The sequence below is a fragment of the Apis laboriosa genome, unplaced genomic scaffold (genome assembly GCF_014066325.1).
Source record: "Apis laboriosa isolate Shangri-la unplaced genomic scaffold, ASM1406632v1 scaffold23_cov150, whole genome shotgun sequence".
NCBI lineage: Eukaryota > Metazoa > Arthropoda > Insecta > Hymenoptera > Apidae > Apis > Apis laboriosa.
Window position 1 is genome coordinate 378,353 of NW_025222452.1, and position 17,593 is coordinate 395,945.

The window sequence follows — 17,593 nt, forward strand, 5'->3', positions numbered from 1 at the left end:
ATCAAAGACTGCCCTTTGTAATGCTAATTACTTTTCGATTAAATTCTCTCGAACTTTTCAAACTTGGCTCAATTAATTTTCGATGCGTTGATTCGATTTTGGAAAAAGAAAATTTCGAACAAATTGCCCGAAAAAATCCATTTGCCTTTTGCAATAAGGCTTCTCGAAATTTCTTGTTCGCCTCTCTTATTCGCGGTTGGAATATTTGACGATCCGGCAACCGAAATAGGAAACAAAAATGCTCGTATTCGTTTCTATATAACTTTAAATAATTCCCCTTCTTTCATTCTTCTTTCGTTCTACGACTATTTTAACACAAATATACGAACGATGCATAATTTTATTCGTATCGTTATTTAATATAGTTGAATCGTTTATTCTTTCATCGAATCGCAAAGAATCGTACTACTTTCGATCGATCGATCGTTAACCGAGATGATAGTTCACGAGAAGTTTTCGAACACGGCTTGGACGCCATGTTTGCATCAGGGGGCGAAAAAGGTCGGGCTTCGAGATATCGCTCCTCTTCCGGCACACGATGTGACTCACAAACTTGTTTCCCCTCTATCACGAGCCGAACATTTTATCTACCGATCCTTGTTACGGCATTAGTAGACCAAAAGAATGACTCGCGTTACCGGTTCCAGTTATTATCCTCCGATTTATCGTTTCGATCCTTCGACGTAACGAAGAGATTTGCAGATTTTTATTAATAAGGAATTTTTTTTCAGGATTTTTTGAGGATTTTTTGTGCGTAGGGAAAGAATAATTTTTATCTTGTAAAAAAATAAATAGGTAAATAGGAAAATAATTCGTAGCGATGTTACATCACTTGAAATTTTTCAAGTGGTCGTCGTGTAAATCGTAAAGTTCAGCAGTTTGGTAGACCGCTAAAAAACGATGATTTAGAGCTGTTGAAACGAAATTTTCAGTATCAGCGTTTTCTCGGCTCGCTAACGGCGATTTAGGATCCTTGATTTTCGAAGGATCAGCGATTCCTTTAAGTATATAAAGTATATCGTGCAATAATTGATCTAACAATATCGTTTATCATTTCTCCTAACTTTCTCTTAAATTTTCTTCTCGAATAATATAGTAACTCGTCTTACCTTTAACAATTTCTTTCTCCTTGCCTCGAAAAACCTTTATTAAAAATCCTTCGAATTAAAAAAAAAATAAAATTCACGTTTTCGTTCTTGATAGATTTTCTTTTTTTAGAAGGAGCTAATCTGGAAATGAAAATGGCTTCGTATCGTCGCCTATTATTTTCTCGTGAGCTGACACACACGCGGAACAGACCTAATCGTATCCGTTTCCTGTGAGTTTCGAGCGAGCCACGTCCATTTGACGATAAACAAACAGAAATCGTTGCTCTCGAAATAATCTTTGCCGCGGAGGCGCGATTCCCTCTCCTCCTCCACCACCAATTTTTTTTCCACCACCGATCCGTATATTTTCCTATTAAACAAACTGCACTTGGAATTTCTTTCCAAGCCCGATCACTCGGAAACTTTCACGCTTTACAAATTATACGCGTTTAACAAATTATGTAACGCCTCGTTTCGTACGAAACGAGTTCAAACGCGTGGAAAATACGGGTGAAAATACGGGTATACGTAATAATACGTAAATTCGTAAATATTCGAAATTATTTTCATATCGGCAACGAACGAACGTGTAATATCTCTAATTTTATTTATAATTTTATTTATTTATTGCTCTTTTTTTTTTTTTTTTTTTGAAAATCACGCGAAAGAGAGGATATGGATACAAGTTTTAAAAAAGATATATATCGGGTGTAAAATTTTCGTTTCGAGAAATGTTGATGGATATTTTTTGGGATTAGCATAATAAATAATAATTGCTTTTACGTTGTTTCGAGCGAAAGTTTACGCAAGTCGAACGGAATTCTTTTCCCAATCGATCACTGGAAAAATCCGAGTGCCGATTTATACAATTATTTTCGATAGAGGGAGTTTGATCGGTTTATCTCCGGTCCGCGGAATCACGCTTAATTCAAATAAAGGGGATAAAAGAGAACAAAGATGGCTCGTAATGAAGCTCGACACTCGCCAATTAGCGAGGATCGTTTTTTAATTTAATTACTTTCGAATACGTAACCGTATTACGCGATCATCGACCGGCTTTTATACCTTTCCTCGATCGGACCGGGTCTCGATCGAGTTTCGCATTTTATTTATCCTCTGCTGTAGAGCTCGGACTAGATTACCTTCCTTTTCGAATATTAAAAATTTAGAGAGAGACGCGAAAAAATTTATCGATTTAAATTTATTGAAATTTATCGAATTATCGGAGATGCTAATCGAAAAAAGTAATTTCATCGTGGTTCCATTACGCAATAGGTATTAGCCGTGAAGATATTATTTCATCGGTGGAATTTACGTAACGATAAAATGGCATTGCGTAATAAAACATTCGGACCGATGTATAATTAGCCGTAGACAATGGCGGAATTAATGATAGTAGCGTTGCCTCGTTTTATTAATTAACCAGCAACGATCCTTTTCCACCGATGCGCGATTAAAAACGTTGATAACGTTATAAGAATATCTTTCGAGAATTTTATTTTTTCAAAGATACATCACAGAAAACAGGGAGCAATATCCGTGATATCGAAAAAATACAATTCCTTAATGCTACTTTTTCTCCCTCTCGTAACGAGAATCTCGAGAGAATTTTATTCTTCTCCTCTTCTTATTCTCCACTCGCTCGAGCGAGCGGCTCGAGCCACGGCAAACCTCGTTTATTAATAAACATCCGAAGCTCGATTTGCTCCTTTTTTTAATGAGCACGTTACCACCGTGTCCGTGAGAGTGTACGAAACGTACACTCGGTATATTTTAACTGCATGATTCAGCGGCCAGCGAAACGCGAGCCCTCTCCCTATCTCTCTTTCGACCACTATCTTTCTCCTGTATTTTTCATGCTCCACGCAGCCTGCCCGCTCCAACAATCTCGCGGCAAGGTGACGCGAGAAAACTTGCCTCCTCCTCGAAATTTTGCACCGGCGCTTCCTCTTTCGGCTACGCTCCATTTTTAGAAGAAGTGCTCGCTCCTATATATTTTTTCCTAACGAAAATTCTCCCTTATATATCTTATACTTGTATCTCTCTATAATTTTATTGTATCTAATAAATAAAGCGTGTACTGAGAGAGGGGGACGAAATTATTTCGCTTCGTGTCCTTATCATTATCGTTATCACCGCCATCGTTATTTCCATTCCCACGTATTCTACGTACATTCTCGTTTAGGAGAATTTGCGGGAGTTAAGAATCACGAAATAACAAATTATTATCATTCGAGTAGGCACACGAGAAAGCGTAGAGACTTTAAGGGCAGCGTTGTCAGCGCCGCTGCCTGCACTGCAGGCAAATACTTTGGTGGTGGTGGTGGTGAAGAGGAGGTTGATGGCGATGATGATGTGCATGTGAATACCGCGGCCAGTGGTGCCGGGCTCTTTCTCCGTGGTCGTCGTCTTCTTCCGCAGCATCTCGTTCAATTTCTCCGGATCGAGAGACGATTCGCGCCATTTTTTTTCTTTTCTTTTCTTTTCTTTATTTCTTTCCTCCAGTGATTTTCGTTCGAACCGTTATTACGTATTGGTTGGTGGTATCGTGAACGAAAGAAACGAACGTGTATATGTATATGTATTTGTACGATTGTTAATTCGTTCGTTCGAATATTCATTTAGAAAATGAATTTAATAATTTATTAGCATTGGAAGAGAACTATGCTGTAACAATCGGAAAGAAGGAGAATGTATTTATCGATGGCACAATGAGAAACGAAAAGGAACGTTTCAATCTTCGAGATCTCTGAATTTGTAATCCACACGTTGTTAAAAAGAGGAACGATCGAAAAAAATTCGACAATTTTCGAAACCTCGTTTCACCGATTACAATCTCACGCGAGAGATTGTCGTCTCTCGCTCTTCCTTCTGATAAAAAAGAAAAAGAGAAAGAAAAAAAAAGAAAACTCGATCGACGAAACGAATTTCGCGGAAAAAGGAGAAGAGACTTGTTTTTTACAAGAGGCGAGAGAAAGAAAAAAAATCGATCCGCGTCGCGAAAAAATAAACGACGAGAAGTTGAATTAAAGAAGGGGAGGGGAGGCGGAGGGAGAAAAGAAAGGAGAAACGATTTTGAATTTTGAATCGTGATCGTGTTTACGTTGTAAAGAGCGGGCCACCTGAGCGTTTCGAGGGCAAGGACTGAGGTTCAGTGTCTCGGTGACCGTGCTTCGGCTAAGTCGACGACCACGTCTCGGCCTCGCCACCGCGTCTTTCCCTTAAAGACCGTCCCGTCTTTTCTAATCTTTCTTCCCTCGTTTTCTCTTCTCCCTCCTTCCTTTTCTTTTCCCCATCTATCTTCTGCGCCGACGCGTGTCTTCGTGTTCCGCTCGTTGCAGATTTTTTTTTCGAGAAGCTGTTACGCGGTTCAAGTGGTCGGTATTGGTGCGTGACACGTGTCGGGTAAGTGGAGCATATTCTTTTTCTTCGTTTCGTAAATTTAATTTCGCGTAATTAATGGAAAAATAATTGGAAGGATATTAGAAAATAAAGAAGGAGAAATATTGTAACATTTTGTTGTATAACAAATTTCTATCTTTTATTTATATTTGTTTACAAACACTTGAATTTGCGCGATATCCTCGATTTAAATATTAAATATATATATATATATATATATAAGTAATTAAATTTTATTTTTATTTGCCACTTTATATGCGATAATATGTACTATATTTACGTAAGAATACAATTTGCGACGATAGTTAGCTCGCGATCGGGCTTGTAAACAAAACTTGGTTATCTACGAGGAACGACAACGTAGGCGATCGTGTGCGAAATGATATGACATTTCGATGCGTAAACATCGGCCACTCGTAAAACGAGATATTATCTGAAATTCTCACGGGACACAATTAAAATTCATCGCTCAATTTCCCCCCCCTTGACAAGGCCCGCAACGATCCCACAACGATCATTTTCTCGTCACATACGTATACGCATATACGTATACACGTATACATATATACCTGTGGATAAAATATTCGACGATGATTGTTCGTTCGACTACCGTGTGCCATGACTTCGAGGTGTCTTTTCTCTTTTCGTTTTCTTTCTTCCTTTCTTTTCATTTTCTCAACCGTGGTAAGCAAGAGATCGATTCAACACAGGAACCACGCTCGATGCGTACACGGAATGCCTTGGTTTCGTTCCGTCTCGAAAAAGAGACTAGCATCCACTCGGTTTTCGAGCATTTTTGAATTCGTGACTCGTATCCTAGATTATTTATCGCCACTCTTGCAACACGGCCAGGCATATCGTTTCTCCTCGGTTTGAGTTTTTCCACCGTCAATTACGTTGATTGCACGCGTGCCACGCGAATCGCAGCATCGGAACACGAAACGGGGATCGATTTGACGATGGATAAAGAAGAAAGCTTCTCGAAACGAAACTTGATTTTTGAAACGGGTTAAATTTCTTCCTTTTTTTCCCCCTCTTTTATCTACGCAATTGGGAATTTTTTTTTCGAATTCTTTTTTTTTTTCTTTAACCTAATCAACGATATAGTGCGTCGTTTTCCTTTTTTTTCTTTTTGAATCACCCAGTGTATAAACATGTAATGAAAAGGGAGCGCGTGTTTCAAATGTGTATTCAGGCTTGTTGCTCGCTAACTTATCGTTTCACACACCAACACTCGTCTGCCTACTTAGCTTCATCTGTCTCTTAGCCTCTCTTAACTGCTTCCCCTTTTTCGCCTGCCACGATAAAGAAACCGCATTGCTTCAATTTAGTTGTTGCACGGTTACGTCTCGTTTCGTTAACAGTCATTTACATCAACGTGTACGATTCGTTATCGAGTTAGTCCTTCGAAACGATCCAATCGGTTTTATTTATAAAATACGTGTATAAATAAATAACTTATCTCTCTCTCCCTCTCTGTCTCTGTGTCTGTCTGCCTCTCTCTTTCTCTCTCTCTATGTGTGTGAATTAATTTCGAAAATTGAATGAATGAATATTTTATTCGACACAGAAAATCGAAACTTTTTCACTTTCCCTATCTTTTTTTTCTTTTTTTTTTTTAAGAATGACATTTGTATTAAAATTTTCACGTGGAAGATGTTGAAGAAGAAAATTGGAAGAAATTTGATGATCCGGCAAAGATTTCTCAAAGTTTCTTTTTCCAACGAATGAAGAAGAAGAAGAAGAAGAAGAAGAAGAAGGGAAGACGCGTGTCAAGGTTCGTCTCTATCGAGGGACATACGGGTGTATGCGGGTTGAACCAATTTACGCTAATTCATACCGCGATTGTCCTTCATCTCATATCATTCCTTTCTCTCAAAGGAACCCGAGAAATATTCAAAATGGAGGGATAATTTTTCATTTCCTTCCTTCATCGTTCACCCGTTCTGAAAATAATTTCAAAATTATTGAAAGAAGATTGTAAGAGGAAAAAATTTCCTTTCGAACCATCCATCTTCCATCTAAACGTGATTTTTTGACGATAAATGCATTTTGCGAGTCGAGTCGACGAAGGAACGAGATTCTAATAACTTTGGACAACAATTGGATAAATCTCGTTCGTCCTCGCTTCTAAACGAATTTCGTGATGCCACTCGTTGTGACGGCTCGTATTTTTTTTTCCCCCGCTTTCTATTTACCTATTTTATATTAAAGTAGCGACACGATCAAGAAACTCGTACAGTGATGCGTATCGCGAGTTTTATCCAAATTTCTCCTCGAGAGGGGAGGAATATAACGTTTCCATTTTTACTCGATCCTTTCCAACAGAGGCATCGTATTTTCGATACGTAAGTGTATTAAAGCTTTTTCAAGCCTTGACAGCGATGTTCCGGGCAAAATTTTCAGCAAAGTTTCCCTCTCGATAAAAATTTGTATAATAAATCAAATCGAGATTAGATCCCTTTTCTCTTCTCACTCGATACGAGGGAAGCGAATTTTTAAGCGAAAAGTATCGATCCGTGTTGATCTCATTGAGAAGAAAATGATTCCAAATTTAATTGGACGAAGGAATTAAAACTGATCAAAGAAACGAGGGAATCGAAACGTCGAAAAATCAATTGCGCCATCCTCGTTCTCTCTCTCTCTCTCTCTCTCTCGTTAATATTCATCGTCGAAACTCATTTACCAAACACGTCAGAGTCCTCCGCGTTCGTCACCTCCTCCGAAATCAAAAGAAAAGGGAATCGCCGTCTGGATGGAGGGGTGGATTCATTTTCAGTCTGGAACGGGGGATTTAATAAAGTCTGTGTGGAGCAGGTGTCATTGGCGAGGCACAAAAAAAAAAAAAAACGTGAAAACTGGCGGCAGAAGGTTTTTCTCCAAACGTATCCTCGCGTTTGCACGAACAAAGCTCCGCTTAATCGATAGAACTGTCCATCAATCCTCGGTCCTCGAACACCGTAATCTCGACATTTGTGCCTCGTTAGAAGTTGCGGAAATAACTTTGAAAAGGAGGATTCGATCTCCTAATGAAGTGTATTAAAAATATTAACAATTTTGAATTATCCATGTTGAAATTATTAAGCTGGAATCGATTAATAATTCGTACACGCGTGTGTAAAATGATTGTATCGATATGAATGGATTATTTACTTGATAGCCAAGTGATATGTATTTTATTAACCAAGCGTGGAAATTTCACAAATGAAGTTTTTCTAATCTCAACTTGCGCGTAAGATTTGATCTTATGAGTTCTTGTAGGATAATCAGCAATCTACTATTCATTGCTGAAAAGAGGTCTCGTAGAACGGCACAGAGGCAAGAAGAATTTAACATCACACGAATTTTACATAACACTAGAAGAGTTATAACTCGAATATTCAAAATTGTAAAGATTATTTTCATTTACAAAGTTAGGATATTTCGTCCAAGAAGCTGAAATATTTTCGAAACTATATATATATATATATAATATGTCTAGCTTATTAAAATTACAAATTATAATTAGCGTATTGAAAATTTTATATCGATATTAGAATTAGAATTCTCTGGATCCTACGCCAATGCATTTAGATCGTCGTTTTGGATCAGTGCACGTGACAAATATGCGATAGGAAGAAAAATATTAATTAATCAAATCAGATCCGCGAGACTTCTCTCCACCGATAATAAGAACGATAGAAGAATTGTTTTATAAAAGAAAAGGATATAAGAGAAAATTGTATCATCTTTATTTTATAATCGGATTATTAATCGGTTTCGTGGAACATCCTTACGCGACTTTTTCTTCAGATCGATGAATAATCTGTCGTATCGGATCGTTTCCTATTTCTATTCGGAAGTTGTCGTGAATTATTCATCCTTCCTTGCGCAAAACACGTTGGTGTTACATCGAACACTATCCATCGTAGCCTTTCTTATAAGCCTGCCTCTGATGTCATCGGCGTGGATCGTTTAGACGATTTCGCAAGTCGATTTTAATCGAGACCAATCAGGGCAATAACTGCGAAGCAACCAATGAACGATTACTTCGAAACGTTTCATCGGGGACCGCGTTCGAATTACGAGAGAATTACGCGATAATTAATCTAAACGATTTGATTAAAATTTTTCGAATTCCTTTTTATCCGAATAATAATCCAAACGGATTAAAATATTCCATCTTTTGAAATAGCATCAAAAATCATTTTTCCCGATTCGTGTAGAAATCTCACTGGTTGAAATTGTTCCTTTATTTTCTCTCCGAAAGGAGATATGTATATTCTTCAATCATAGACGCGAGAAAAATGAAAGAAGCTCTTGAATTTTATGGTTGACGAATAAAAAACAATTAGTTCGAAACCCTTGATAGGCCCTTGCAATGAATATCGATGGCTTAAAGCCCCCGAATTTCGAGTTTCGCCCATTATGAATTTTCGATGTGACGCCGCTCGTAAATTAATGATTCCACCGTCCGCGTGGAACGAGTGGAATCATAAAAAAGAAAAAAAAGGAAATGTGGCAGATTGATATTACGCGACAATAAAGAAGATAAATTCGATTTTCCCAGGGATGTGAAAACGACTCGTTATCGACAAATCGGTTTAAATCGGTTTCGATTGCACTTTCTTCGATCTATTCGAAATTTCGAGCTTTTTTTAAAAAAAGAAGAATTTCGCACGCTCGATTATATATAGGAATCGTTTCGTTCAAGAAAGTTGCGTTGGACGCGATTGAAATATCCGTGATATCGCGGATGGCCGAGATTCTTAATCCGAGTGAAAGACGGAACGAGACGGGGAGAGGGGATATAATATTCCCTTGATCGCATTTTGACCGATACAACCCCTCCTCGATATCTAAACGGTATGCGGTATAATTTACCGCATTGTTGGCAAGGTTTTCACGGAAGAATTTGCTCTCGGTTGTTGTCAGCTACGCCTCTCCCCTCGTACTCGATTCACCATGAAGTGTGGTGAATCGAATTTAGAGGCCGAAAAGCTCAGTCAAGGAGCATCGAGCGGCTATGGATAAAGGTAAACCACGTTAAATTTACAATAAATCCTGAACCACGTGGGGGAGCTCGAGAACGCGGAAAATTCAATTTCACGCGAATTTTAGTCGAAAAGAGCTTTGCTCGAATCGAGGATTTTGTTCGAACGCTTCTTTTTTATTTTTATTTATTTTTCGAAATTTATCTCCAATCTTTTCAATTCTCTTCTCAAAATTTTTTTGTTACGTGAAATCGTCGAAACCTCGTAATAATCTTTGACGAAAAACGCGTCGTTTCCTTCGATCATCATAAAAAAAAAAAAAAAGAAAGGAAGAAAGAAGAAGTCTTGTTGTAAAAACAATATCCATCTTTAAACAAAGTTCGCGATTTCTCGCGGTTATCTCCGAGTAAACGAATTCGAATGCGAATTTAATCCGAGCTCCGATGCAAAGCTCGCGAAACAACAAACAACGTGGTCGATGCCGTAAAGCCGCCGCTTTAACGCGGCTTACGATTTAAATCCCCGAGGCCGGCCTCAAATCGATGAAATATCGCCGCAAATTACGAGTCGGGACAAATTTGACGGCAGGAAATATTCGTCCCTCGCGGCGGATCCGAATAATTTCAAGAGAAATTTGACGGCGCGCCTATTATTATTCTCGAAACATTTGAAAAAGAAATCGGACACATTTTATATTACCCTTCTTTCTTCCTTATTATCTCCTCCTTCCGTGTATTTCTCGCGATAAATTAATAATATATCGAATGTTGGCGAATAATCTGGATATTCTTTACCCGTTACAGATTACCAGACCAGTTTCGTTCGAATTGACGAATTGGTTTTATTCAACGCGTCGAATTATTGGTTGACACGGTGAAGATAACGCGAGAGTTGCGAGTTTTTATTATTATTATTATCGTGATTAATAAAGCGGTGATCGCCTCGACGGGTAATATGATAAGAAGATGACGTCATTGGTACAGAGGGATGCGGCGCCAACGCGGAAGAGGGAATCCACCGGCAGCAACGCTTCCAGTTATCTGATGGTGAGTTTGAGAAAAATCGATCGCCCGATTTTTTCCCTCCATCTTCCCGTAACGAAACGCCCGATTCATCTCCATCGAGGTCCCCCAAATTTGGCAACGAAATGATCGCAGGAACGTAGGAAACCGGTTACCCAAAATCATGTCGGGAAACATTTCTCTATCAAGTTCAATCCCGTGGGAACGCTCTCGACGCAGGCCTCCACCGTCCACCACCATCTCGACTCGCCTAATCTCGCTGGAGGAGAGGGGAGAGGGCAAAAATTTCCGCGCTATCGCTGTCCAAATAACTTTTGATACAAGCAACCCTTATCTCGGTTAGATAGAGGCTAGGTAGCCGAGCTCTCCGTTCCAGGGGGGTACAGTGTCGTCTCGACAATAACGTGGCGACGATCCCGGAAACGGGAACAAAGTGGCGCCTCAGTATGAAGTTCGAAGACGTCGATGTTTGACCGCGCGCGATAACGCTTATGAGAGGGAAAAAGTGGTGGAAAAGTTTCGCGAAACATTCCTGGATTTCCTCCGCTCCCTTCCTCATCCCTTCTCCTCCGATTCTTCACGAATTATATCGTTCGAATATATATTTATAATTGTATTCGAGAAGCATGCGCGGTATAAGAGATATTTATATAAAACGTAAACGGGGAGGGGAGGAGCGTTAGAATTTTAAAAATTGTTCGATAAATCCAGGGAGGATTTGCACGTTTTTTTCTTCTTCCTAGAAAATTTTACTCGCACGCGTACTCGGTTGAAATCGCCCTCCCTCCCCCAAATCGTCCCCTTCGCCGCCATTTCCATCCCCCATTACTTACACTCGCTCGAAATTACTCTATTCCGCCGTCACCTCCGCCTCCCCCGCGTTGCTGCAAAAAGCGCGTAACGCGGCCATTTTCGAGGCGCGCGAGCCATTCTCCGCCGCGTTTCCCATTAACGGAGCGCATCTTTTCTCTCCCACCGCGCTCTCCTCCCTATCCTCGCGTGTCTCCTTCCCATTTTTCGCTATTGAACCACGAGACGTGGTCGTGGCCGTGGTCGTCGTGGCTGGAATTTTATAAACGGCGGGGAGATATATCCGAGCGAGCGAAGGCGAGGGAGGGGAGGAGTGTGGAGAGGTATGCAGAGGGGCAAAAAGCGAAGCGTCGTCGAAAGGGATGCGAGGTATCCGACGGTAGGAGAAAACGGCAAAGTCGGCAGAATCCTCCGTTCCGAAATGCAAATTTTCTCGTGCACCGATATCCCTCCCCCCCCCCCCCCACGCGTTGCAAAATTAATGTTGCCGGTGTTTCCCTTTCATTTCCGCCGCTGTCGGCCCCGACAACGTTGTTATCGAACGTTGTGATGGATGGCCGAAAATCCTTCCCCGCCTCGGATTTAAACGTTTTTTTAAATTCCGACGACGCGCCCGATTTCGAATTCGATTCGAAACAACTTTTCGAGCGAACGAAGATTCGCGTTGATTTTTTTCTTGTTTTTCGAAGGTGCGCGAAGGTGGACGTGCGCGAGAATGGCGTTTCGAGATGGCAATTAGAGAGCATACTCATGTCTTTCTTGCGTCCCCTGGCAAGCTTAAAAAACGTTTCAACTTGGATAAGAAATGGTTCTCCAGGTGGAAACGCGTGAGCCGTGCGAGCCAATGCTCGTTGGAATATTCAAAAGTGGTCACGGAACCGCTATTTTTCATATGGCGGGACGTCGCCATCGAGAATCCATTAAGAAAATGCGCTTTTTCTGTTTCAACCACGATATTCGAAATTTAATAAACGAAACTTTTTTCCTTTCGATCGTCGTGCATCGCTACTACAAATTTTTCTTTCGAAATTGATCCAAGATAATCCGGACATTTCAAAAAAAGAATGTTCACTCTTCGTTCCTTCCACGATTCTGTCGAGAATAGAATAGGTTCATCGTGAAAAACCAGATCGATGAATTTATTATTTTTTTTTTCTTTTTTTACTTCCTTACTACAAATTTTTCTTTCAAAATTGGACATTTCAAAATAAGAGATGTACACTCTTCATTCCTTCCACGATTTTCCTTTACTTCCCTACTACAAATTTTTCTTTCAAAATTCTTTCAAAATTCTTTCAAAATTCTTTCAAAATTTCTTTCAAAATTGGACATTTCAAAATAAGAGATGTACTCTTCGTTCCTTCCACGATTCTGTCGAGAATAGAATAGGTCCATCGTGAAAAATCAGATCGATGAATTTATTTTTTCTTTTTTTTTTTTTCTTCTTTTACTTGTCTACTACAAATTTTTCTTTCAAAATTCTTTCAAAATTTCTTTCAAAATTGGACATTTCAAAATGAGAGCGATGTATACTCTTCGTTCCTTCCACGATTCAAGAATAGGTTCATCGTGAAAAACCAGATCGATGAATTTATTATTTTTTTTTCTTTTTTTCTTTACTTCCCTACTACAAATTTTTCTTTCAAAATTCTTTCAAAATTTCTTTCAAAATTGAACATTTCAAAATAAGAGATGTACACTCTTCATTCCTTCCACGATTTTCCTTTATTTCCCTACTACAAATTTTTCTTTCAAAATTCTTTCAAAATTTCTTTCAAAATTGGACATTTCAAAATAAGAGATGTACACTCTTCGTTCCTTCCACGATTCTGTCGAGAATAGAATAGGTCTGGTGAAAAACCAGATCGATGAATTTATTTTCTCTTTCTTTTTTCCTTTTCACGTCCATCCGCCAACGCCATATTCAATTTCCTTGGTCCGATCGACGAGCGACGAGAGGAGAGCCTTAAAACGATTTCCAAAGGTCAAAGGAAGGCTTAATCCGATGATTAATTCAATTAACAGCGGCCGCGCCACCGATCGATCCGCTACTCTGCGCTTTCAGAGATCGGCTCTGACAAGACTTTAAGCTTCATTTGCATACCGGTTGATTCTCGAACCACGGCGGAACCCGACTTCGTCCTTGAGACCCGTACTTTTCCATTAAGTCACCCTACACGGTGTCTCGAAACCGCTCTTCTTTATCGCGTTTGTAATAGTGAAAGAGGAGGAGGGGAGAGAAGAAACACCAATATTACGAAACTGGATGAAAAAAAAAAGAAGAAGAAGCCGCGAAACGGTATCTTGATTAAAAATTTAAATAAAAAAAGGAAAAGATATTAGGTTGGAAAGAAAGTTCTTACGGTTTTTCTTTTTATTTTGATTTTAAATATCTCTGTTTTCGATTAAGTTGGCGATTAATTTGCATTTTTTATACAATTTTAAACTGTATTTTTCGCTCTGTGAAAATGTGATATTAATTCCATTTTCAAATTAATTTCTCCAAATTGTCATTATGTTGAAAACAAATAATGGAAGCGAATTCCATCGAACAATTCTCCTATTCCAGTTCCAGAAATTCAGAATTTTATTCAATAAATAAGAATAACGAAATAAGAAAACTTGTTTCTCGTTGACAAAAGTGCATTTGCAATGATCTTTATTGATTAATAAAATTTTGTTTCGGATACCTGTGCATTTGAATTTAATGAGCTAAAAACCTCACCAACTTTCTTTCCAACATTCCCAATATTTTATCGAATATAATGACAAACTATTAATTGGAGATTTATAGCACGATTCGAGGTGAAAAATTTTTTGTACGCTTCTTTCGATATCGAGGGAGGAAGAAAGAAATTTGGAACAATGGTTGTTCGACACCCGGTGCAGTTTTGATTGAGCCAAGATCGAATCTGGCCATCTTAGCCAGACACCAATGTCTAGAAAGTTTCCTGTCGGCCGATACTTTCGATCCTCCTCGCTTCGCCACGACTCGATCTCTCCACAATTAGCAATTAGCGAGTCCGTTTATCGTCGCGTTTATCGAGAAAAGGAGAACAATGTTTGGAATTCACTTTGGAATTCCATCGTCACGTTAATACAACTCGAGAGAAAGGTCGCCATAAAAATCTTGCGGATAAACAACAAAATTCACTCGTCGTCTCCGTACATTTCGACGGATCAATTCGATGGAGCTTCTTCTTCTTCTTCTTCTTCTTCTTCTTCTTCTTTTCTCGATTATGAAAGGAGAAAAGGAGAAGAGAAGAAGAAGAAGAAGAAAGAACGTTAAAGTTGGAGGCGAGTTTGAGGAGGAGGTCCATCGAGGTGGAAAAGAGTCGGAGGAGGGCGCGAGAAAGCGATAAATCCTTCCTTCGATCGAGTTAAAACGATGGTAAATTATTTGGAAGGTGTGCGCCATTTCGCAAGATTATATTTTTGGGGGAAGGAGCGCCTCTTTAAGTCGACGGCTTAAAGGCGAAACCCTTAGGGGTGGTCAACCCTCGAGCGACTCGAATTCCCGCTGAAAAGAGAGAAATTGCACTCTAGCTCGCAATTCTCTCCTTTTCTCCTCCTCGTTTCGTTTCGTTCGAAAACGAACGGAGACGACGAAGAAAATCGATGGAAATTCCAAAGGATAACCAAGAAGAGGATCGGACCTCGTGGAAACGTTGTTAAAAGCGATCGTTGTGCGAAAGAAAAGAAATAGATGGGGAATTTTCGAAATTGCTCGCGTCGATCGGGGAAAATAATCGAGAAGATTTGCCAAGAAATTGTTTCTCGCCCGTCCCGATCCCGACGTTTAAATTAGGGACGAAATGATTTTTGTTTGGGCTCAGATGTTGCTATGGAAATTGAACGATGGGTCGGTGGCACGTTCGTATCGATTCCCAGCCACACGAGTAGTACACGGTCCTCGCTGCACACTCGCGTTAAAGTTCACTCACCTGCTCCGTAATCGTAAGAAACTTTGTTAAACTTTATTCCGCGTGACAAAATCGTCATAACGCAATGCATCCTTCCGATCTCCATTTACGAGATAAGAAAAAACGATGGAAAAACATCGCGGTCGATATTTGAATGCGAAAAGAAAAGACTAGTGAAAATTAGAAAAAAAGAAAAATCCGTAAAACTTTGCAAATCCTTTGAAATTACATTTGAAATTCGAAGGAAAAAGTGTAATATCTGATGAAATAATCGAATCGATCGAAGGAAGGGATCTTTGGAAATGCGGAGTATCGATCGATTGTGAAGAAAACAACATTGACAATTCGTTTCTTTTCTCTTGGTTTTTGTACCCAGTTTATTTTCTCGGGAATCGCATCGTCGAGCGGTGTCGTGTAAAATGCAATTAAAAGCCGCGTGTGCGTCATTCGCGTGGTGAATTTAGCGTCGTTGTGCGAGTCGTGGAAACAACGCTGGACGTTGCTGGCAGATAGTGTTTACCGTTTCAGAGAGGAAATTCTGTATCGTGGACTGTATCGTCTGTCAGAAAACGGAAGTGCCTCTTCTGCGTTATCTTCTCGCGAAGAAAAGAGGAATCAACGTTCCCTGGTAAGAGAACCCAATGATTTTAACTCCGAGCTAAAAGATTCGATTCTATTAGAACTCGTTTGACACTATCTGTTTGTGTATTGATATGTATTCAACATTTATACTTGTCGAGGAATCAACGTTCCCTGATAAAAGGATTGAATTCGAGTGATTAAAGTCTGAGCAAAAGTTGAATTCTATTAGAATTCTATCTGTGTACTGATACATATTCAACATCTATACTTGTCAAGGAATCAACGTTCCCTGATAAAAGGATTGAATTCGAGTGATTAAAATCTGAGAAAAAGTTGAATTCTATTAGAACTCGTTTGACATTATCTGTTTGTGTATTGATATGTATTCAACATTTATACTTGTCGAGGAATCAACGTTCCCTGATAAAAGGATTGAATTCGAGTGATTAAAGTCTGAGCAAAAGTTGAATTCTGTTAGAATTCTATCTGTGTATTGATACGTATTCAACATCTATATTTGTCGAGGATTAAAGTCGAGCAAAAGTTGAATTCTATTAGAATTCTATCTGTGTATTGATACGTATTCAACATCTATACTTGTCGAGGAATCAACGTTCCCTGATAAAAGGATTGAATTCAAGTGATTAAAGTCTGAGCAAAAGTTGAATTCTATTAGAATTCTATTTGTATATTGATATGTATTCAACATCTATACTATCTATACTTGTCGAGGAATTAACGTTCCCTAATAAAAGGGTTGAATTTGAGTGATTTTCCATTAAAATCTGAACAAAATGTTGAATTCTATTAGAATTCGTTTGACTATATATCTGTATATTGTGTATTGATACGTATTCAACATTTATATTTGAAGAGGAATCAACGTTCCCTGGTAAAAGGATTGAATTCGAGTGATTAAAGTCAGAGCAAAAGTTGAATTCTATTAGAATTCTATTATGTGTATATTTATATATATTCAACATCTATACTATCTATACTTATGGAGGAATCAATGTTCCCTGATAAAAGAATTGAATGCAAGTGATTAAAGTCTGAGCAAAAGTTGAATTCTATTAGAATTTTATCTGTATATTGATATGTATTCAACATCTATACTATCTATACTTGTCGAGGAATTAACGTTCCCTAATAAAAGGATTGAATTTGAGTGATTAAAGTCTGAGCAAAAGTTCTATTAGAATTCGTTTGACTATCTATCTGTGTATACATATTCAACATTTATGAGTATATTATACTTGTCAAGGAATCAACGTTCCCTGATAAGAAGACAAAATTTGAGTGATTTTCCATTAAAATCTGAACAAAATGTTAAATTCTATTAGAATTCGTTTGACTATATATCTGTATATTGTGTATTGATACGTATTCAACATCTATACTTGAAGAGGAATCAATGTTCCCTGGTAAAAGAATTGAATTTGAGTGATTAAAATCTGATTAAAAAGTTGAATTCTATTAGAATTCGTTTGACTATCTATCTGTGTATATATATTCAACATTTATGAGTATATTATACTTGTCAAGGAATCAACGTTCTCTGGTAAAAGGACCGAACGATTGTGACCGTGTAACTCCGACCAAAAGATTCGATTCTATTAGAATTCGTACGTTTAGCAATCTATATGTGTATTGATAGGTATTCAACGTTGATATGAGTGTATTACATTTGTCATGTGTGAAGAATCAACGTTCCCTGATAAGAGGATCGAATTCGAGTGATTTTCCATTAAAGTCTGATCAAAAGATTGAATTCTATTAGAATTTTATCTGTG

The 17,593-nt window shown here is 38.7% G+C and overlaps 1 protein-coding gene across 5 annotated transcripts in view; it reads left to right on the forward strand.

Annotated features, from left to right (window-relative positions):
* Positions 1 to 17,593, forward strand: part of LOC122713385 (protein sprint) — a 144,257-nt gene that overhangs the window by 22,437 nt on the left and 104,227 nt on the right. For 3 of the 5 annotated variants that reach the window (XM_043933772.1, XM_043933763.1, XM_043933765.1), the window contains exon 2: positions 10,267 to 10,509. In XM_043933772.1, the coding sequence (XP_043789707.1) occupies positions 10,429 to 10,509 (81 nt within the window). In that variant the 5' untranslated portion in view covers positions 10,267 to 10,428. Of the gene's footprint in view, positions 1 to 9,402; positions 9,506 to 10,266; positions 10,510 to 15,828; positions 15,847 to 17,593 lie in introns of those variants that run through there. The other 2 variants (XM_043933764.1, XM_043933770.1) reach the window with 2 other exon arrangements.